This window comes from Glandiceps talaboti, chromosome 13, assembly GCF_964340395.1.
Source record: "Glandiceps talaboti chromosome 13, keGlaTala1.1, whole genome shotgun sequence".
Taxonomy (NCBI): Eukaryota; Metazoa; Hemichordata; class Enteropneusta; family Spengelidae; genus Glandiceps; species Glandiceps talaboti.
The window spans coordinates 21110260-21134500 of record NC_135561.1 but is presented as its reverse complement, the minus strand read 5'-3'; the positions used below and the strand labels follow the sequence as shown (position 1 = coordinate 21134500).

General features: G+C 36.5%; 1 protein-coding gene and 1 long non-coding RNA gene across 2 annotated transcripts; both read right to left on the bottom strand.

Annotated features, from left to right (window-relative positions):
• Positions 1–19: 19 nt before the first annotated feature.
• On the bottom strand, positions 20–24084 carry LOC144444400 (uncharacterized). The gene is made up of 12 exons (XM_078133813.1): positions 23833–24084; positions 22009–22045; positions 21186–21309; positions 16896–17061; positions 12784–12976; positions 12426–12540; positions 5352–5389; positions 4187–4661; positions 3430–3602; positions 2700–2963; positions 276–1421; positions 20–46 (listed from the first exon to the last, which is right to left on the bottom strand). The coding sequence occupies exons 2-12, from the start codon at positions 22030–22032 to the stop codon at positions 20–22; spliced, it is 2745 nt and encodes a 914-aa protein (XP_077989939.1). The 5' UTR covers positions 22033–22045; positions 23833–24084.
• LOC144445047 (uncharacterized) lies at positions 7412–9415 on the bottom strand. The gene is made up of 3 exons (XR_013481873.1): positions 9309–9415; positions 7893–8129; positions 7412–7643 (listed from the first exon to the last, which is right to left on the bottom strand). It is a non-coding gene; the product is annotated as an uncharacterized LOC144445047 (long non-coding RNA).
• Positions 24085–24241: the final 157 nt, after the last annotated feature.

The following is a 24241-nucleotide window of genomic DNA, read 5'->3' as shown; positions in this document are numbered from 1 at the left end:
GATGGTCTTTTGAATGGCACTACTTCCCCTCTTCCAGATTTTGCCACTTGGTAGTTATGGTGAAAGTTACCTTTATATTTGAGTTTTCTCAACATTTTCACACGCTCAAAGGAATCACAAGGAAAACTCAGAGCATGGGCCACATCAGTTTCCTTAGAATGTATGCGTGTAAAGTGGCGATAAAGATTTCCCATTTCCTTATGGCAGTACACGCAAAAGTGCTTTCTGTCCCATATTCTCTTTCCTGACATTGTTTTAGCTTTGGCATGCTTTACTGTCAATGCACTGCGAGTCCCTTCGTTTTTCCTTTTTACACTTGGTGTGAATAATTCTCCTTGCAATGATTCTGAACAGTCACTCTGCATATTTCCTTCTGATGTAGATGGATGATAATCTGGGTCACCGACACTGTCACCATCCAACTTACTGCAAACTTGATCAATTATATTCTTTAAGGCTGGTGTGGACATCTGATCTTGCAGTGATTCTGAAGAGTCACTCACTATGTCTTCTGAATCTGATTGAGGTGGATGATAATCTGGGTCATTGACACTGTCATCACCATCATGGTCACTGAAGATGTGATCACCATCACTGTAGATATCATTGGCTACAATAACGGTAGGATACAGGCTATTGTGAACAGTACCAGTGTCACCATCGCTGCTCAATATCACTGAATTCACCAGGTTTTCATCACAATTAGTGGCATCATCATAGGGATGAACTACCCCCACAGACAGGCACTTTAGTATCTCCATAGCATTTTCATTCTTATTTGAATCCATGGTTACACATTCTGTATCAGCTGGCACTATACCAGTGACTTCGTTGCTACAGGTAGTCACCATTTCCCACAACTGTGATTCAATTTCTGAGCTGTTTGATTGTGGTAGTGGATGAACTGGATCTTCTATATTCAGTCTGTCTTTTTGAAACACAGAAGAGACTGCTTCAGTAATGGTACCATGGTTTGTCTTCCTAGAATTATGGGAGATAACTGATGTGCTCTGTATATAGGTATCCATTTCCACAGTGACAGCATTTTCCCTCTCATTTGAATCCATGGTTACACATTCTGGATCAGCTAGCTCATCTGTAAGCTCTTTTCCAGAGAAAGTCACTGTCATATTTTTGCCACAGAACTGGGCTTCTCCCACTGGTGATCCACTCTTTGACGAGTCACAGAATGATGAAAGTAGAGAATTGTCAGAATTTGATGAACTGCTTTCAGGAGGAGAATATGTTAATTCTTCTGAAGAGACAGCATCTTCAGTAATATCAAGACGTTCCTTAACAGTATTGGACATTTCTAAGGCAGCCAAGGCATCATTTTTCCTGTCTTCATTACATTCTGTTATAATACCAGTGGTACAACTAGCTGTGTCAAGGCCTGAATCACCCACTACATCACAAGTGTTCTGAAAAAGATTCAAAGTCAATGAAGAATTATCTTTTTAAGCTACAGCACTGTCTGTAAAGGGTCACTCATCAAGTAAACCATTGGAATTGCACACACACACAAATATTTGTTTCCATTTCCTTGTGCATGGTAACAGGACAACTGCCCCCATACCACTGCCCCCGAATGAAAAAAACTTCTAAATACATTTAGAAATATGTGACAGCAAGCATTACAGATTAACCGAGTTTGTCATTCATAAAAGTCACAGTCAACAACTTACCGCCGCAATTTGCGTACATTATACCATAGACAAAGGATTGTCTATGATTATACTCACTACATTCACATGTTTTACTCTATTGTCATCTGTGATACTTGTTATGACAATTATAAAAGTCGGCATGATGCTTTAACTTACTGCCGTAATTCACGTACTTTATACTCACATTAACACGTTCTACTCTATTGTCTGTGATTATTGTTACGACAATTATAAAAGCCGACATGATGATTTAACTTACCGCCATAATTCACATACTTTTTTAGTTTTTCACACCTAAATGATATATATTGCTTGCCAGTCACCAACATGGTCAGAGTGTTCTGCATCGTCTTGTCAGTCATTATTGAGTTTGTTCAAAGCGAGAGAAGAAAAACCAAGTTGATTTATGATGACTATGTCTAAGTGAAACAGAATGATACGACAAACTCGGTTAATCTATAATACTTGCTGTCACATTTTTCTATATGCATTGAAGTGTTTTTTTCATGGGGGCAATTGTCTGGGGGCAGTTGTGCAATTGTCCTAGAATCCTCGCACACAGTACTTACCCCCCCCCCCCCCCCCCCCCCCCCATCAAAACGTACAATGCACACAAGTCATGTAATTAGTGCCAAGATGGCAAGGTGATGCCATGTTTCAGAAAAATGATATTTTAAGAACTTTTCTGATTTTCCATTCATAGTACCAACCTAATTTGCAGTGAATATCAAATGCCTTACAAAAAACTTTTACACACAACCCATTCAGACAGATCTGATAAACATCACATGACTACTCTTTCAAGCATTAACATATAAACACTTTGAAACTTATATCTGACCAAGATTCAGATCATACTTAAGTCACGTCCTAGATGCCCTTTAAATACCCTAAATATAGAAAAGCTTATAACAGGCTTCACTAAAACCAGTTCAGTGCAAATTATTTTCCCCTAGGCAAATCATTTCAAATAAACTATCCATTTGATTTGATTTGAAAAGACATGAAAATGCTAAAATTTCTGTGACTCACCACTGTTGCTGTGTGTTCATATAATGATTGAATATGAAGGAAGTTTTGAAGGCACTCTCCACTCAGAGGTCTTTCTTTTGGGTCAGCAGCAAGCATTTTATCAATCAATACCTTGAACTCTGGAAATGCACAAACACGTTCAATGTTGTAGCAGCCTTTTATGATGTTTTCTCTGAGGCCATTTAAATCTTCACTATAAGGGGAAGTCGACTGGAAAGGGTGATGTCCTCTGGTCATAATGTAGTACAACACACAGCCAGCAACCTGACAGAGATGTGAACTTAATTAGCTTGATTTAAGTAATAATCATACCATTTTATGCTGAGAACTAAAAATACTCTTGTTTGAAGATATACTTACTCAACTAGAAGAAGAAAATGTATTGATACAATATGGAATATATAAATGTTCAACGAAACTAAGTGACTACATATGTATGCCATTGTGGGTTATCCTTGTACCAAATTTGAAACAAATCATTCCAGGCATGTCTGAGAAATTTATGGCTCTGGACAAACACATGCATGCACAGACAGACGGATGGATGGATGGAACCCAATCCATAAGTCTGAATTCCGGACTTTGTCTGGCGTGGACTAACAAAATTTCAGCACCAAATTGATACATATATGCCTGGGTTCCAGTCTACCAGTACATCAAGTCTGGTGGAAATTAAAAAATGTTGTACATCACATTTAAGAATTGTATTCAAACATGAATAATGTATTACCTGGATATCGGTTGATTTCCTGTATTGAAAGGCGCATCCAGAGAGGAATGATAAACATGTTTCAGAAGCCATCCATGCACATGTACCTGCAATGCATGTTGTCAGTGTTGTTCTCCCAAAGTTAAGACGTTTGCTTATACCAAAATCACTGATATTTAACTTCCCAGAAATATCTACAGAGACAAAACATTTTGAAAAACAGTTAGCTGTAAGAAACTACAACCATTATTTTGTACTCTTACTGTGGCAAACATTAATGTGACAATGTACAATTATAAATACTGTCCCATCATTTGAAAACAACCTTGCAGACCAATGAGTGTAAACTTTACAATAATATTGAAAATCAAAAACTGCTAAGTTTAACACTTTATGGTATTGTATATGATGGTACTAGACAAGTATACAAACGTGTCACTAAAAAACTGCATTAAATCAATGGCACAAGTTTGAAAGAAATCAGTCCACTCATATCCAAATGCTGCCTCTGCAGTGTACATGAAAAAATCATGACAAAATAGCCGACTGGTGGCCATATTGGATCGTATCATGAAATTATTTGTTATGCAAGTGTAAGCCGCAGTGTATTGTTCTTGTGTCAAGTTTGAGATGAATCAGTTCAGTCATGTCTGAGAAATGACACCAGACGCACAGACACACGCACACACGGATGGACGGACAGAGCCCAATCTATAAGTCTACCAAGTCACTTTGTGGCTTCTGATAACTAGCATAGCTAGGACAGCTTTTTACTCACCTATTAGAAGATTCTCTGGTTTTATATCTCTGTGTATAATTCCAATTCTGTGCAGCTCATTCAAACCAGTCAAGAAGTCCTTACATAATGATAGACATTTGACTGTGGTCAGATCAGTGATTGGCAAGTCACTTGAAAATTTCTTCTCTATTAACTCGCACACATTGCCTTCACACAATGGAGTAATTAGATAAGTGAAATCATCATCTTCTTCTACATGAATCTGTGGCAAAACATTGTCAAGAGCAGGTACACTTTTGTCAGATAACAGTCTGAAAATTGCCAATTCATCACATTGAACTACATCACTCTCAATTCGTTTGATGGCCACTGCATGTTCATTTTTGTATAATCCCAGGAAGACTTTTGCCCTTCCAGCTGCAATGAGACTGCTTTTGCAATATTTAATTGTATTTACTTCTTTCAAACTTGAAACTTTTCGAAGAAATGTGATTTTTTCACTCCATCTTCCACCCTGCAATAAATCAAAAGAAGAAAACACAGTTTTAAAGGACCACAAAATGTCATGTACCATGTGATATATCATGGTTGATTTCACTGTTAATTGATTATGTGCTAAATATTGCAAACACCACAGTAGGTGAATACCCAGCCATTAAGTGTGTGGATGCATTGTAGCTATTGAACACCTTATTATTATGTATTCTGTGCCAAATGAAGTTAAAGCCTACATAAATTTAATTAATCATTTTCTAATGGTCTACAAATCTATAGATACATTAATATATAAGGACATACTAGCTGTCATATCTACTTTGTAATCAATATTTACTTTTATTTAAGATCTGCCATGTGACAGGTTGAATTACCTCCCTAAAATATTGCTTTGATACATTAACTTCCCAAACAGTGACAAAACCCTAGTTCAACTCCTGACACCTTTTAAGTCTTTCAAACATAAAACTAGTCAGAAAAAAAAAATCATACCCACAATACATTATCAAATGTTCAAGAAAATTTCGAAGATTTTATAGTGAGTGAATAAGTATTTATATCACTCAAAATTTACTACTTAATTCATAGTTCTATATGATAATGTGTGGGGAAAAAGCCTGGACTATTACATAATTCATGATAAAGCCAGCAATTACCCATGTTTGAGTATTACAGTATAGAAAACTTCAAATTGTCAGAGAGAACTTACCTTCACAGGGTATGGCCCGCTAGGCAAAATGTGATAACCTAATAAAATGAAAACAAATAATGTTATATATAACTATACATGCACATGCCAAACAAACTAAAGATTCTTTATGAAGCATTTTGGAAGACATAGCATTACCTTTCCACTCTGAAATCTATTTAAATGGTGAAGTATAATATTTGTTGTACATACTACATATACAGCTACTTTGCTTTTAGCAACTAAGGTAATAAAATTACTACTTTGAAATATGGTGTGTGATCAGTACCTAGTATTACTACCATTTTTAAGGTATAGCTTACACACATCAGGACCCTATGGGGAAAGTCGCTAAGTACTAAAGTGTCTCCTGAAGGATTACTCAGCAACACCTTCAAGGCGCACAAGATATGAATATAGTCACACACGGACATCAGTCTACCCTGTAATAGAGTGGACTGCTGCTATTCAAGTTCTCCTTGTTAACTGTTACAATTATGTTGATTCAATCATAAAGTTGAGCCAGAAATTATGTCAAAGTCAAAGTCAAAGTTAAAGAATGGTTGATTGAATTTGTATAACAGCTGTCTTATTGATGACTCGAGGTGATCGGGTAATTACATCGTCATATTGTGCATTACATAAATACACATAAACAGGCTGTTGCCTGTCAACATGTCAACTATAGCTAACTTTTCAGGTTGCAGTTTTTGAAACCTTTTGTCAAGTACGTAACTATTAAACTCATGCATTTAAATCATGATGTTTGAAATTGAGAGGTTATACAGTACAAGCCACAAAAATGAAACAGTAATGTACTGACACTGTGCAGTATGGTTGAAGTACTGTACACTATGCTCCAGTACGGTATGGATACGGTACTGTACGTTTAAAATCCTATTGTCTAACATGGTTTCGATAAGGTCAGTTCAGTGCAAATATTGCATATAGTTTGAACTGGATGACTTCAAGGCATCCATTTCATTGGATGACTTCAAGGTATCCAAGCTTATAAAGTCAGATCAATACAACTACATATTGCACATAGTTTGAACTGGATGACTTCAAGGTATCCAAGTTGATAAAGTCAGGTCATTGCAACTTTTACTGTAACATGAAGTTTGAACTGGACTTCTTCAAGGCGCATCCATTGCATTCCCTTACCGAAATGAGACAGCTGTTTTTGAGCTGCAGCAGCTCTCAAAAAGACTTCTGACAGTTAGCTGCCGGAAGGCTGATTTTTGTGCATACATAATTAGATTTGAGCTGCAGAGAACAGCTCTCAACAGCTCAGGTAAATACCTGACAGACATTCAACTGCTTTATAACAGACTTATGTAAGACTATCGTCAGACATCTGAAAGACCACTAACAGACCTGACAGACTAACAACAGCCTTCTGACAGCATTGTGACAAACTGCTGAAAGACTATAAGCAGACTTCTGACAGGTATCATTGGCACACTGCAAAAGGGGAATTCCTTACTAAAAATCCACTAGTTTAAAAAGTGTTCTATACTAATTCAAAAGAAGTCTGATCAGTTTTGAGTGTTTCATTCATGTTTTAAACTTGTCAGAAGTCCTTAGTCAACTCATTTGAAACTAGTTTTAAACATGTTTTAAACCATATTAATTTTGACACTTAAAACATGCTTATACACGTTGGGGAAATATATTTGACATACAAATGTATATCAGGACTGACCATATTTGATTTGAATGCTTGTTCCCACTGAAACATATTTAAAAAATGTCAGTTTCACAAACTCACAAAGTTTGTTCACTTACATGTTTTAGGGGATACACATACATATATGTATGTATGTACATACTACACACACAGGCACATACTTTTGCAACCAGTAAATCATGCAGAAGAAGAATTAAATGAAAACAAGAAGCAACTTTATTGCTTTTTTCCAAAATAACTAAAAGGCTTGAGACATGTCTGTAGTGAAATGACAGTACCAACATACCTGAGTTTAACAATAGTACCTGTATTCATCCATTGATTAGAAGACAAAAAATATATGTCCCTTAATGATGGGGTTCTTCAAATCAAATCTAAAGAATCACCTACATCATACATGTGAAAGAGCTCTGGCAATTTGAGTTTGGCTTTCAACAGTTGCTGGAGTTTCAGAGTCTGACATTATTTCACTTTCAGTCATTATATAAGCTAAAGCCATTGTGTTCATCATTAGCATCATCACTTCGGCAGTTTACATCATCACTTTGGCAGTTTACATCATCAGTTTGGCAGAATCAGGATCAGAATCAGATCAATCAATATCCATTGGTTCCTGAAAGTCACTGCAAAGAAAGAACCAAGAGCAATCAATTAACAAAAGAAATGTTTGTTATGAATGTGAAGGGAGAGGTACACAGTTCATTTTATCTTTTGTTTCTAATAAACAGTTACATGCTACAAACAAAGAATCTATTGTTTGTCCCTATAGAAATGCCAACTGTCTTGTGTCTTTTTACTATTTGCTCCTCTTGGGCAATTATATTGCTCTGTTTTGTTTTTATACACTAACAGATTAAAAAAGTTACTAGTACCTTTGAAAGTAGGCCTGTTCCTTCATCCTTTTTAAAGTTGCCATACAACTTTGCTAGGCGTTTGGCTTGCTTCTCTTCAGCAATTTCTCTATCTTTGTCAGTCTTTGCTTTATTGCTTTGCTGTGCTGCATGTGTTCCATTTTTTGTCCTGCTGGAGTTTGCTTTCTTTGTCCACTTTCTGTTTTTTGTACTTTTATGTTGACACTGCTTTTTCTAAAGTCATCTTGAGTTTCTACTCTAAGATGCAACAAATAAAAACATGCATGTAAGTAACACTAATTTTGGCAAAACAAAAATTATCAACTGGTAAATAGAATCTACAAAATGTATATTCTTGTAGTGTGTTAACAGTGGTACACCCTAGGTGAATACATTTTATCAGACTTCCCAAAAGTACATCAGAGGCTGAGCAGCCATAATTAAGGAACAGCTTTATAAAAACTTTATAAAAAAATAATGAACTCGCAGTCTTCCCACATTGTCTCACTTAACACTTAACATTTCTACTTAGAATAAGACAAGGATAATTAATATTGCTTGTCTGATGGCCACAATGCCTCAACAAGAGTTCCATATTCTTACTCTCTCCTTACAACTAAATAGGTGTTGTGTTCTATAATTTGCACTATAACGTAATGAATACACAAATACATCAATATGAAGCATTTTAAACATGACAATCTTTGATTAAAATGAAAGTCCATACCCTTATTAAATAAATACATACATACATGTACGTATATATATATATATACACACACACACACATACATACATACATACATACATACATACATACGGACAGACCTCAATGACATACATCAAGTTGGTGAAAAGTGTTCTGCATGTACATGACAGAGCACTGTGTAAATGTGGCTGTGACCATGGGGTGTACTAGTACTACTACTAAATGATTTGTGACACACTGGTTTCTACAAAACACTCCAACATTGTTCCATTCCATATCTTAATTGAATAAATTAATTTGCCACTGTTTTCTAACAAGACTCAGTGCGGTACATAGGAACTCTTTCGACGAGAAACTAATATTTTTTACACGATAAATCATGGGGGGGGGGGGTGTAATCTAATTCCAGTTTACACACGGCACCAGGCAAGCAGTGCATTCTTTCCTACTTTCAATCGACAAAGTGGACACTCCAACTTGAATATTACATGTATATCAGATGTACTTTAAAAACAACTTTCGGAAGTTTCAAACAGTTGTAGAAGTCTATGTATGCAACCGTGGACCGAGGTCTAGGTCTATGTCTGAAAAGGCTCCGATCGTACGGCCACAAGTACTATAATATAAATAAGATATAACGTCTACACATAGACGACCTGGATTCTATCGTTTAAAAAAAATACCAGAGCCTATAATGTGCTCTGAAAGCGTCAGTTAAATTAACATACCTTCATCACCAAAATGAGTAGGTCTTGATGTATACCTCTTCTCATGATCAGTTGTCGAAAACGATTTTCTTTGCCTTTGTGAATCATGGCCGCCATCTTCCGTTTCACATTTGAAGTACTGGGGAGATTGCGCGCGTTGATTTGATTGGCTGATACGTCATAGCCTCGTTCACAATAATTTCAAAACTTCAATGCGTTGTAAACTTTACAGCAGTCGTTGATTCAATTTTGAAAAAATATATTTTTGTTTATTGTTTTGTTTCTCATATTATCCATGTTTGCGCTGTTATTAGCCATAAACAAAATGTTTGTTCCTAGCAGTTTTTCCACGAGCTTTGAACGAGCCTGTGACGCCATATTGTGGATATAACCTTAGCCAGCGATCGACGATCGAGGGGTTTGTTTACACCGTACGTTCACGTTACGTATCGACTCAAAACAGAGCAGTATACTTGTAATCTCCAAAAGTTGAAGCAAAATGGCAATCATGAGAGATGGAAGCGAAAAGTGGCCATTCCAGTTCTGAGGACAACTTTGCGATCATTGGCCCACAAACGATGGACTCCCATCACTTCCGGGTGATGTCCCTCGACATCAACAACACACGAACACGTACACAGACAATACCGATACCGTTTCAAGCGAGTTTGGTAGACTAATGAGATGATCGACAGGAAGGAGATGGCGAGCATCATATTTATTCATGTTATAACATAACGGAGGAAATGAAGACAACTGTGAGTTATTTGACAATGAAGAGGGGAGTCAAAAAAAAAAAAAAAATCCCTTGTTGACATCCGACTGTCGAGATTTATCAGACGGCGTTGATGATGGGTATGACAACCCTGAATATGACTGACTATAGTGAAACTGAAAACTCAGATATTGGCGAGGCCGATCATATGCGGCCCAAAATGAACCACTCTTTTCAATGCCTATACGCTACACGACCGGCCCAAGTCAAGAAATATACTGCAGGGGACATTTCCTGTAGTACCCTTGAAAATGGGCCGTGTTTCTGCATATGTAACCAGTAATTGCTAGTCCCAAGTTGAAGCATAGTAAACAAATTCCACACTAATATACGTGCATGGCTATCACAAACCCAGAATACTAAATCTGGCAAATGATTTTAAAATGGATGTTTGTTATGTAGGTGACATATTACAAATAATTTGAGAAAACAGTTACATTAAATCTCGGTAAGTTGTGAGGGTGAATGATGCAAATAATAAATGCATACAACAATACATGTACATTTTATATCAGAGGTATTCTGTAAGGATTGATTTTGTTGTTCATGCAGCTGGTTTACGTTTTAACAAGAACAGATTCCGGTGTTTATACTTAACAATGAAACTTAATAAATATATTTTAACATGTAAATGTACTGTAGTTATTGGTCATTTGATGGTGTTGCAGGCATTCTTATAAATATTACCTACATTCACCTGCATACATTTGATGTATGTTTTAGTGAATAAGTATTTAGGCAAGTTTAATTCCAAGCAATATTTATTATAACACAGAAGCATATTAACAGAGAACCCTTGGATTGGTATGCCCTTCCACATTGCCACTGTCCAGGTAACTTTAAAATATTCTGGAAACTACCACAAAAGCTGCTAAAAGTCTGCTGCTAGTCGTTTTGCCCATGACAGAGCAAAGTGTAAACACTCCTGACAGACATTATTTAGAAATTAACTCCTGTGGCTGAAGACAGCTGCCAGTAAACTGCAAGTAGCTGTTGGTGAACTGCAGACAGCTGTCAGTGAGATGCAGACAGCTGTCAGTAAGCTTAAGAATTTTTTTCCTAACAGACATAAACCCTAGAAGTCTGTTGCAGACATTCAGCAGCTCAACACATTTTTGAATGTGTGCAATAGAGCTGTTGGTAGTGTGCCACAGAGCTGAAAAGCTCTGAAAAAGCTCTTTGCCAGCTTGGGTCTGAGCTTTCAGTTTGGTAAGGGTTGGATGACTTCAAGGTATCCAAGTTGATAAAGTCAGACCTATGCAACTTTTACTGTAACATGAAGTTTGAACTGGATGAGTCAAGGCATCCATTGCTCAGTCCACTAGATGTTTTGATAAAGTTAAATCTATACAACTATTACATGTAGTTTGAACTGGATTACTTCAAGCTAGCCATCCATTGCATTGGATGACATCAAGCTATCCAAGTTCATAAAGTCAGATCTATTCTATAATTGTATGTTGTTGTAGTTGGAGTTGGATGACTTCAAGGTATCAAAGCTGATAAAGTTAGATCCATGCAACTATTGCCTGTAGTTTGAGTTGGATGACTTCAAGGTTTCCACGCTGATAAAATCAGATCTATGCAGCTATTGCATGTATTTTGAACTTTATGACTTCAAGGCATCTATTGCATTGGATGACTTCAAGGTATCCATGTTGATAGAGTCAGATTTATGCAACTTTTGCATGTACATGTAGTTTTTAAAAGCTGGATGACTTCAAGGTATCCAAGTTGATAAGAGTACTGAGAGCGATGTTATTGCATGTAGTTTAAACTGGATGACTTCAAGGTATCCAGTTGATGAAGTCAGCCCTATGCTATTACATTTCATTTGAGTTGGGTGACAAACTTGTGATGTTATTATGGCAGATTTTCAAATAGCATGCAAGTTTGATCGGCAAAGTGAAACATATAAAGGACATTTTCGGGGATAAAATAAGAAGATATTTTCAGCACACAAATTTTTGTGTGATATTTCTATGTAAATTTAAGTGAATACTTAGCCTATCCACAAGCGTTTGGTATTATCGTTTCTCTCCTACCAAAAGCTTATTGACAATTGTATAGGACCTCATTTTCAAAATTATACGCTTTTCAATCTTCCATTCACGGACTTGCATCATCAGGTTGACAATTCCATAACATTGATCATTTCTAGTATTCTTATGATGACATTTTCACATCATGTTACCATTCCCTGTGTATAGCAATGTTTCCTACATGCATTGTTTTTAACCATTTAAAAATCTTTATATTTTTATATACATGGATAATTTATTCAGAATACATACACTAGACTAAATTTTAGTTTGAATAGCAAACCCCAAAGTTCTGATTAAACAATTATTAATATCACATACCTTGTAAATGCCACTGCCGACATATTTCTTTTTCACCTTCATCAGTACACTCTTTGTCACAAAAGTTGCATCTGAGTCGCTTTTCCTTTGCACCCTGTTTATCCATGATTGAACACTAAAAATGAAGTAAATAACCAGAAATAATCAGGAAAGATTGAGACATTTTTAAAGACCAGTGGGAAAAGTTGGGACCTTTCCTTTAATACGATGCTGAGAATGATATATGTTGTCAGTTGTGTCGCAGTAATCCTACGTATGCTGATAAGTAATAATCATTTTACAAAGGATCGACAAATTGGCGAGTTGAGAGTATGAAATCACATGAAATTGGTCACTGTGTATGTATGAAATTATATACCTTTCTCCATGGCAAGTCTAACCCTTCTCCATAGTTGTATAGTATTTCTTCATTGACAGCGATGTCTCTTATAGCAAATAAACAGAGATGATTGGTTCCAGATTGATCAACAACTTTTTTCATCGTGCTGTTTGGCTTGACGTGGTCATCATTGACATATTTGGCAATTGTCTCTATTCTGGTGGCATCAATACTGAAAATGAAAGAGCCCAACAGAGATATGTACATTGTGTTAATGTTTCATCTAGGTCCAACACAGAATACATTTGATGAGCTATTTTACCTTTCAGGTTACCATTTCATTCGCAGATCACCTACAATGGAAGAATCAGGATATCATACAGTCCCTGCTGGTAATCATTTATTTACAGGTATCAGCTGGCAGAAGGGGGGTTGGGTTTAGATCATGTTTTGGAAGTACTTGAACTAAAAATGTAAACCATGGTGTACATATATACAGTCTTTGTGTAAAACTTCATCAAAATAACATCAAATTTGGGAAGTGGAATCTCTGAGAAAACAAAAATTTCAGAATATATATGGTACATGCAGAGGCATTCTGGAACTACTTAGTTATATGGCTGATAAGGGAATGTAAAGTTTAAAACATTATGACTGCCTAAAATATTGCATCAAATCGACAAGTATATGCAAGACACTGTATATGGTATATTATGTACCTGCATACAAGGTTTGAAAGAAAAAGCAGTCACATATCCGTACCATTGCTGTATGAACAGTGCCATCACATTATGCAAGCAGATAACTTTATAGTAATTAATACTTGTCAGAATCTGTATTTGATCATATACTCTATCATTCTGATCATGGCTACTGATTGAAGTACACATATTCCCCAACTACCCTGTCTCATCATCTGTAACATCTAGCGCCTACATTCACCGATATCGAGATATGACAGGAAAATACAAAAATACCGCCAATGGCATTGTAGCACAACTTTACAGTTTATAAAAATGATAACCCATATTATCCATGCTAAGTATATTAAGTACTAATTTGCTGAATGCATATCTAGTTGCGTATCCAACCCTGTTGTTATCTTTGCAATATTTGCTATTCACACGGTCATGTTGCTGGATATATTTGCATACACTTTTTGTTGTTCGTTCACTCGTCTTTGAACCCCCAATGTCAGCTTTGTAGTATATGTGGTCATTTGCATGTTACTATGGGCGTGGTCGTGTTCCTAGGTATATTTACATTCCTTTTAAATGTTTATTCGTTTATCTATTGATCCCTGTTGTTATATATGAATCACAATCATTTGGCTGTTGCTATGGGCATGGCCTTGTTGCTATGCATATTTACATATTTTTTTTAAATATTTATTCAATTACATGTACATGTATCTAAGAATCCCTGTTGTTAACTTTGTGAAATACACTGCCATTTGGCTGTTGCCATGGCAGGTATTACCCTGGCGCAAGAACTGCATGAGATAAAATCCCATATGAAGAAAACGAGTGAGAGAATTTGAAAACTGTGTGGGACGGAAGTCAAAATATGGCAGGTGGCTAATTTGCATATATATTTACATATCATTTGCATAACGATATGCATAAAATTTGTTGGTACTGGAAGTAGTTTATAGATGTCATTCCAGCTTCCTACATGTAAAGGCATGCTGTGATTAACTTAATAATTGTTTTATTTATTCAAACATATATTAAATGATTACAAAACCATTGTAACAAAAATAACCAAATAAATGAGATGAGTATTAAAATGGGGATCGAGAAATAGCAACAGTTAGTCTAGTCTGACCCCCGACATATTGTGACTTATAAAATAACTTGGACTATACATAACTTGGTAAAGAAATAAAAACGAGTTGAAACCAATAACAAAATCACAAGTTCAGTTATTGATTTTTAAAACGAGTTTTTTAATTATTTTTCTTAGAAAAGCTAAATGTCCAAAGATAAATCAGACTTTTGAAACACCAAATATTTGTATGTAGGCTAGCTACACATCGTGTAGTCCGAAAACTCATGATACACGAGACTTACTGAAAATTCGCTATAGTATATGACGTAATGGCTGTCATATTTAGTATCCATGCATTCGTCGTGTGATGTTGCGAGTCGACGATCAGACAACGAAAAACTACAAACTAAACGATATTTTCAGAGTAAAATTGAATATGAAACCGATAATCAGAGATAACATCATCACTTTTTCAAAAGGTATATTAGTCAGGTAAACTCTTTTTCACGGTGGTTTTGCCATTGATTTACTGGAAGTTTATACCATAGTGCGAATCACACCGGTAACTATTAGTATTACTATCATGCATTCCATTACTAGCATTAGCGGGTTTACGCATTTATTCATATTGAAAACAATACGGCAAATTTGATCAGATCAGTTTGAATAGTCGTTTGAACTACTGGTACTTAGAAATCACTTGTATTTAGTCACTATACAAAAGCTTTTATTTTAGAGGATTGTTTTTAGATCGCGTTTATCACTGAGGCACTGTTAGTGTCGACAGTGCAATTTTTTTTCCCAATTGAGTTTTCTGGACGCGACATGTCCATTTTGACGTTATCGCGCCCCAAAGTGATCCCTGCCATGGGCGTGGTCATGGTTGCTAGGGTATTTGCATATTTTTTTTGAATGTTTACTCACTTGCCTACCAGATGATATTGTTATTTCGCTGAAATATACTGCAATTTGGTTGATGCTAAGGGCGTGGTCATGGTTGCTAGGGCCAATTTTGTCATAAGTTTTGAAGAAACTTTGTACAAAAACACTTCAGAAACATCTCACCAAGTTTCAGTATAAGGGACCGGTCAGTATTTACGGCAGGGGGGGGGGGGGGGGGGGCTGGGGAGAAATTGGGGGGGGGGGGGGGCATGAAAAAAATGGGATCCTTGAAGGGGGGGCCCATGAAAATTCCGATGGTCTGAAAGAGGGGGGGCCATGAAATATTTTGCTCATAATATGTACCAAATTAAACCTCAGTAGCGTCGTTTACCATGTAAATTTAAAAATTTATTGCGGCTTTGCCGCAATAACCTCTAATACCTATATTCAATGATGAGTTTGTGACAGCCAGGCGAATGTATTTGTGTTTGTCTTCTTCTGTCTTTCTGTCGCTATCTGTCTGTATGTATATATATTTCTCTCTTGTCTCAGTCTCTGTCACTTCTGTCTCTCACGGTCTCGGTCTCTGACTACATGTCGCTGTCTATCTGTCTGTCTGTCTGTTTGTCTGTCTCTCTCTCTCTCTGTCTGTCTCTGTCTCTGTATCTGTCTCTCTCTGTCTCTGTATCTGTCTCTCTCTCTGTCTCTCTGTATCTCTCTCACTCTTTCTCGTTTAATTATGAGGCAGTCAATAGCCAAGAAAGCGTATGTCTGCCAAATTATCTCTGAATTAAAAGTTATATGGGTTCATTTAGGGGGCCATGAAATTTTTTGAGAGCGCGAAGGGGGGCTGCAAAATTTTTTTGGACCAAAATAATTTCTCCCCAGCCCCCCCCCCCCTGCCGTAAATTCTGACCGGTCCCTAATTGACCCACTACTATTTAGAGATACATTTTTGACCAAAAATTAACATTTATCCACCTAATTTGCATGTCACTGATGGGACCATTATATCATGGATATTTCTCAGGATAAACACCATGAAGAATGTTCCACCCAAATTTCAGGCTAATCTGCTGAGTGGTTTTGGAATTATACATTACTGACCAAAAAGACACATTTATAGACCTAATTTGCATATTTTGGGGGAAATTATTATGTCATGAACATATCTTCATTTACTCACCCCTAAGCATGTTCCCACCAAATTTCAGGCCAATCTACCCGGTAGTTTTGGAATTTAAGTTTGTTGATGTGATCATTTTCATTTGAACAATTTCTCAACTATACACCACAGGTAACATAACCACCAAATATCAAAGCAATCGGTCCCACAGTTTTTTGACTTTAAGTTGTTTACACACATACATACACACAGACAGACATACTTTGTAATGCCTATAGCACTAGGGTACTGAACCAGTTCAGTTGTGCTAAAAAATGAGAGCACAGACAAATTAAGAGACTCTTAAAAACAATAAAAGAATATCCCTACTTACGCCACAGGTTTACCCTTGTCTTTAAAAAAGAAAATATAAGACCCATCTCCTGTTTCATCATATTCATTTTCCTTTTCAGATGCCTCTTTTCCGGAAAGTCTTTCACCTTCGTACCACATTAAATAGTCCCCTTTTGTATACTCTTTTGCCGCAAACACACCTTTGCCTGTAGAGAAGAACCATATTATAGATCAGACTAGTAAATTGAAGGACCATTTTAATAATGACAGCATTACACATCATGATATGAACAAGTAATCATACATGTAACATCCCATTGGGGAAGTGTTCAGTCCCATTTAAATGGTACTACTTCTTGTATGGAATGGATGTAATATTACAAATTGACAATTGACATTATGATGCTAACTGAATGCTATCTGCCCATACATATCTGTCAAACATTGGCTCCAGAGATTATATGGCCTCATGACATCTGAACCAGTGTACCACTTAGGGAGTGTACATTAATTGTGTTGTTTAATTCGTGGTGGGGGGGGGGGGGGGATTTCTAATCAAGCGATGTTTTTTTTATTTGCCCCCCCCCCCCCACTAAACCTTATATAAATTATCTGGCACCCCTATGATTTCTTTTTTTTCTTAGACCCCCTGCACCCCACAGATACATACACAGATGAAACACAGATACAACAACACATATGATAGAAAAGCCAACAGTTGCTGTAAACGTATTCCATATTAATTACTACAGAGTTCTACCTGTGCACAAAGTTGTTGACCGTGTACATTCATAAAATCACCAATTAACACAAAGTTAAATGGGCTGACAGAATAGAACAGAATGCTTGTTTGGCTACAATTTTCATTATCTTTTTTTCATGCCATTACTGACATATTTAATTAGCTGAACAAGTAAATATATATGTCACTTATGAATCGTGGGATTGAAAAATAAATGCAAAATTGCACTGTTGGGAAAACTTTCTCTGTGTCAACAAATCCATAACTTTAGGAGTAATTTGCAGTGATTGATCACATCATTATGTGCTATATAAGACACATAAGATAAGGATTAAGACCCTTCCTGTATTATAGTATTCATATTATCTCTATGCAAAATAAACCCTTCTGGAATATTCCAAGAGAATGTACTAAACTGACGGGCTGAGGGGCAGGTACATGGGCAAAATTGAGTTGTGGTTGATCTTGCCTTTACTTCTGTACAATACACCAAATTGTGGATTTTGCATCTACCTGTCCTTCAGTGCACTGGGCATTGTTTGGTATGACCCCTTATTGTTTTAACTTTTATACAAGTCATTGTAGTTTTGATAAAATCATAAATTTATCAATAATTTGTTCCTTAAATTTTGGACTCCGGTTCCCTTTATTGTCAGTTAGGAAGTGAAATTTGTATGATTGAGTTTGACTTTAGAGCATCTTTCAGCACAGTGCCTAGCTCGCTAAGTCAGATGGTCTCTAGTCAGACTTTGATCATGATCATTGCAGTAGGTTTCTGCTGGATTTTTAGGAAATATAATAAGCTTGTCAACTTATGTGTTCTATCCACTACCTATGGAAAAGATTTAAGTGAACAAGTCATCATAGATAACACAGTCCCCACTCTTGTGGTGGTGTTGGTTACCGTTTTGATTGTATCAGTTTTCATCTGGGATAGGTGCAATCACAAATTGACAAATGACATGCTACTGGTAATTCATGTCTACCAATTGGGTTCCAACATGAGTTTTTGTAACACGATAGCTGCTGTATCTGTGTAATAACTTTGTACATGTATTATGATCATAACAAAATGGCTGCCTGGTAACCATCTTAGACTGCATCACAAAAGAAAGCATTATTTGACAAGAATGTACTCCCGTTTTCTTGCTGCTAAGGCTGTGGTCATGGTTGCTAGGCATATTTGCATACACTTTTGGAATGATTGTTCACTTGTCTAAGAATCCCCATTATCTTTGTGAAATACAGCAATGTTTGGCTGTTGCTGTGTAATAACTTTGTACATGTATTATGATCATAACAAAATGGCTGCCTGGTAACCATCTTAGACTGCATCACAAAAGAAAGCATTATTTGACAAGAATGTACTCCCGTTTTCTTGCTGCTAAGGCCGTGGTCATGGTTGCTAGGCATATTTGCATACACTTTTGGAATGATTGTTCACTTGTCTAAGAATCCCCATTATCTTTGTGAAATACAGCAATGTTTGGCTGTTGCTATGGGTGTGGCCATGGTTGATATGGTATTTGCATACATTTTTTGAATGTTTATTGAATTGCCCACCAGATGATGTTATTATTTGACCAAAATATACTGCCATTTGTTTGTTGCTAAGGGTGTCTCATGGTTGCTAGGGCCAATTTTGCCAAATTATTTGAAGAAAATCTGCAGAATAACACTTTCAGAAATATCTCGCCAAGTTTCAGACTAAGACTTACTGACCAAGTACTTTTGGAGATGTAAGTTTTTACCAAAAATGAACATTTTCACACCTAATTTGCATATCACTAATGGTATCGTTGTATGCTTACTATTTCTTCGTCCATACATCCCTAGATGCATGCCCATTAAATTTCAGTCCAATCTGTTCAGTGGTTTTGGAATTGTAGATTTTTTACCAAAAAGACACATTTTTAGCCATAATTTGCATATCACTGATGGGACCATCATACCATGAACAACTCTTAGTATTAACCCCCTGAAGAATGTTCCACCCAAATTTCAGTCATAATATGATGAGTAGTTTTGGAATTATACATTTTTGACCAAAAAGACACATTTTTAGCCCTATTTTGCATATTATTGGGGAAATCTCATCATGTCATAAATAAATCCCAATACCCTCACCCCTAAGAATGTTCCCACCAAATGTCATGCCAATCTACCCAGTAGTTTTGGAGTTAAGCTTTTTTTAAAACCAAAAATCACATTTTTTGACCCAAAATCTCCATCTCTGATGTAATCATTTTCAAAAGAAAATCACATGCATATATGCTCCCCATAGTGTGTTGTCCTTGTGCCAAGTTTGAGAGAAATCGGTTCAGTTATGTCTGAGAAATGACTCCGGATGCACGGACACACAGAGCCCAATCTATAAATCCCCGTCCCGGACTATGTACGACAGGAACTAATAATAACTGCACTGCTTTGTCATCGAGCCATAATGCTAACAAACCTTCTGAAGGTTATTGTGCACAAAGTCAAGAATGTGTACCATTTTGCTTATATATATTTTATTTTACATATCTGGCACTTGTTCATCTCGACATTCCATTTAGGGTTTTTTTGTGCCCCCCCCCCCCCCCCCCCCCACACACACAAAAATCAAAAATCAGAACAATTTGGTCACTAACATTTCATGAAAAGATATTCAGTAGCTGTAAATCTTGTACCCATGCAGTGGCTTGGGGAGGGGGGGGGGGGGGTCATTTTTAACTAAAGGAAACAAGGAGAGGGTCAGGTTTTAAAAGTGGAGAATTTTGGGAGGGGTCAGTGGTTGTGACAAACCAAGGGTGATTTGCTCTGCCCCTCCTTGCAATTACTGAAGGCTCCCACAGTTTCAATCTCTACATTATAACATGACACTGCATAATGATCCCTAACTTGACATGTATTGTCATGGGGGTGGGGTAGGGGTAGGAAGGGGGATCCGTATTACATATGATGACTTTAAACACCACTGCATGAAGATAATACAAAATAATAATAATTTATTTACCACTCCAAATCCCAATCATTCAAATAAAATATTAGTAAAAACACTTTAATACAGAGAAAAGTGCAGGATGCATACAAGGGCAACTGATGGACAATGTATTCAATAGTATGTCAGAGACTGTTCCTTTCCATGGAAGTTCAATAATTTACTAAAATGAGAAAAGTCCTTTCATACTATTTAACATAGTGTACATCTTGTACATCATCTTAAATGTTGGTGGTCATCTGTAGCACATGTGTGGCGGTGGGTCCCTCAGATGTGCAACAGACGAAATGGGAAATGGTTTATAACACTGACAGAAACTTTGAATGCTGAAGGACACCTCATTGCAGACTGGAGAGGGAACAATTCAACTTGTTTGTAAACACTCGAACATTGCGAAAACTCACACATGCGCATTAGACGACCGCCAACCTTTAACATACATTTAATACAAATTTATGTAAACAGTATACTTCTGAATCTGGTTATACAGATATGTAAACTCTGAAGTAATGCTCACATGTAAGTACATATGGCAGAAACACACCTCCTATGCTCCCATATTTTTTGGTTCTTTCATTAATTTAAAAAGTTTACAGTTGTCTCACCTTTAAAACTGTTGATAAAGCGTATCTCAAACCGGCCTTCCTTAGGTATATCAATACCTTCTGTAACACATTTCTTTGCTACTTCTCTGGGAGAGATTGCAGGAGACCCTCTCCTCTGCCTTGTCTGTGAATTATTTTTAAAAGTACATGAATTACACTGTGAAATTAAGATATTTGAAAAACATAACAGAGTATCCCATTTTTGTCTGACTGGTGCTGCATTTAGTCACATACTTATATAATTTGTGCAGAATGAGATTGTACACACATCACATACATTTATTTAGGTATCTATCTGACCTTTTTTCCACACACTATGGGGACCAAAAGGGTGGAGACAAAGTTACAGTTGATTATCCCTCTTAAACCGTTAGACATGAACCAGAATGGAAATTCTTGTCATATAGCTGATATGAGTTGGGAAAACAGTTGATTGTGTATCGACCAGTCACTTATACACAACAATGTATCTAATACATAGGTTGTGTTTACAAGCTTGATACTTGAGCCTAATGTACACCAAGGTGTACTATAAAAATACCAATGATTTACAGGACAACAAAGAGAAAATAATCATATACTGTATTCCTTTTGTTACTACAGACAAATTATACACAGAATTAACTTTAATTCATGAATGTTTTTCGCAAATGTACGTGTAAGACTCTTCATTAGTAAATAACATTTCTTTCATTCCAGTCTAAAATAAAGTTGATATATGTCCAAATAATACAAATTAACAAGAACTTTGTTGGAAAAATTTTGGCAGGAAAGTTGTTGCAAATTGTAAATGTTTCACAATCACTAAGAGAAAACTACTTACCATTATAAATGACTTGACAGACATTTCTGCTCTGATACTAGTGACAGATCATGGAAAAGAGAGAGGAAATCATTAATATCAATAATCTCAACTATTAAAAGAACTCTGCAATCTAAGCTTCTATATTGACCAGCATATGTTCAATGATTGTCCAATCAAATTAAGTTTGCCTCATGAAGCTGATAGGCTTTCATTCTAAGATAGTGTTGATAGAACAGGATTTTCCATGACTGAACTGCAATGACCCCCAAGCTTTGACAACTTTTTGACTGGGAAATCAAAAGGCGGAAGCCTACTAAATGTAGAAACTTAGCAGATGACTGGCTTAAAGCAAAAATTCAAGTTTGTACTTCACTTTACCAACACTGATTTCAAAATATGCCAAAATTTTGAAAGGGTGGGACATGCTATTACCATACAGATAAATTTAAACAGATAACAGCTGACATATCAAATTGTAGTGTACATGCCATCTCAGTCTCTCAGATGTTTTTGACAGCATTCAATAAAAACAAGATTTGAGTTATGGTTGACCAAATCTAAACATTACAACACATTGTGGCTCTGTCTGCCAATCAGGTGTATAGGAATATAAATTGTAGATGTATAGGAATCTGCATGTCTATGAAAGTCTTTTTGCACCACTATGTAGTTTGTCAAGCAATTACATCAGTTCATGTATCAAGGCATGATGCAAGTAAAACCTGGTTGATGGTCAGCCAGCATGTTGAAACCAAAATTGATACAGTATGCCAATATATGGATGCAGTCATAGTGTGTCACACTCTGTGACAGATAGAGTAAATTGCAATAGCAGTTACTTGAGTTGTGTCATCCAATATCAAACAATGTACATCTTAGACACAAAATATGAAGTGTCCTGAGACATTTCTAACACAAACTTTAACGTCGCCAAAACTTATGCACAACCTCTGAAAACAATACTGTAAGTTGTGAAATTATTGTTTTATGTCATGTGACAATATCTGATTTGAAGATTAGCCATATATAGGGATGAAATTCAAATATATTTGAGTCCGGCGCGATATTATGAACCGAGCAACATTTTTGGTGTGCGAGGGTTTAACCTTGTAACTTGCCACATATACGATATTTTGGTCAAAATCTAGCAAAGGTCAGAAAATTTGAGACTGAACTGTATGAACAAACTGACTGCAGTTGTTACACGACGCGACGGTGAACTTGAGACTGTGATCGAAACGGGACCGCGAGAGAGTTCAGACGATCGACTAGACCCCCCCCCCCCCTTCACATCAGTCTCAGACGTTACGAGTACATTTTTGTAAATGAAAAGTCTGCTTCATGTAGGACGAAAAACATTGCCAAAGACAATAAAACTGAATGTTGAGATGTATAATGACAACGAGTCAGTGAATCGTGGTTTTAAAACCTTATCAAAACTTCTCCGCCATGATGTTTGTTTACACGTGACTGTGATTTATAATATTAGTTTATAAAGTTACTAACGCATTTCCACATCTCTCACTGCTCGACTCCACCACTTACATTTGTACATAAAGCATGGAAGTATAAAGTGACATGATTTCTGGTTGCATACGCCAATACCCTAAAGAAAATACTTGTCATCTTGCATTCGTACTTAATGATGAAACAACTGTGTGATGCCGAGTCCCTATCAGTGATTTCGGTGAAAACAATCTGAGATTTCGAACGTCTCAAACACTTCATTCTCCCAATTACATCCATACGCTCTTTCACATCATACCATACACAATCATACATAATATACAAAATTAATGACGCGAACATGGTAGAAACAAGTGTAGTTTTCGAGAAACTAACCGTTTGGATGTTTGTAGATGTAAATACACGTCCAACTTCCACCAACAGCAGTGGGGGAAAAATCCTCCATGTCACGGCGCCAGACACTTCAAAGAGTTTGATGACGCACTGAGATTTCACTGTCTAGATCTATGCAAATTAGATATATGGGACGGTAACCAACGGGACGTGACAGGGATAGTTCAGACGATCGATCGACTAGAAAACTTTCTTTCCCTTCACGTCAGCCTTAGAAGTTACAAGTACATGACAAATCTGCTTCATGTAGGAAGAAAAATATTGGCAAGACAATCAAGCAGAATGTCGAGATATTTACACAAGTCAGTGAATCATGATTTTAATTTAAAACCTTTTCAAAACTTCTCCGCCATGATGTGTGTATCATACATGTGACTGAATTTATAAATTA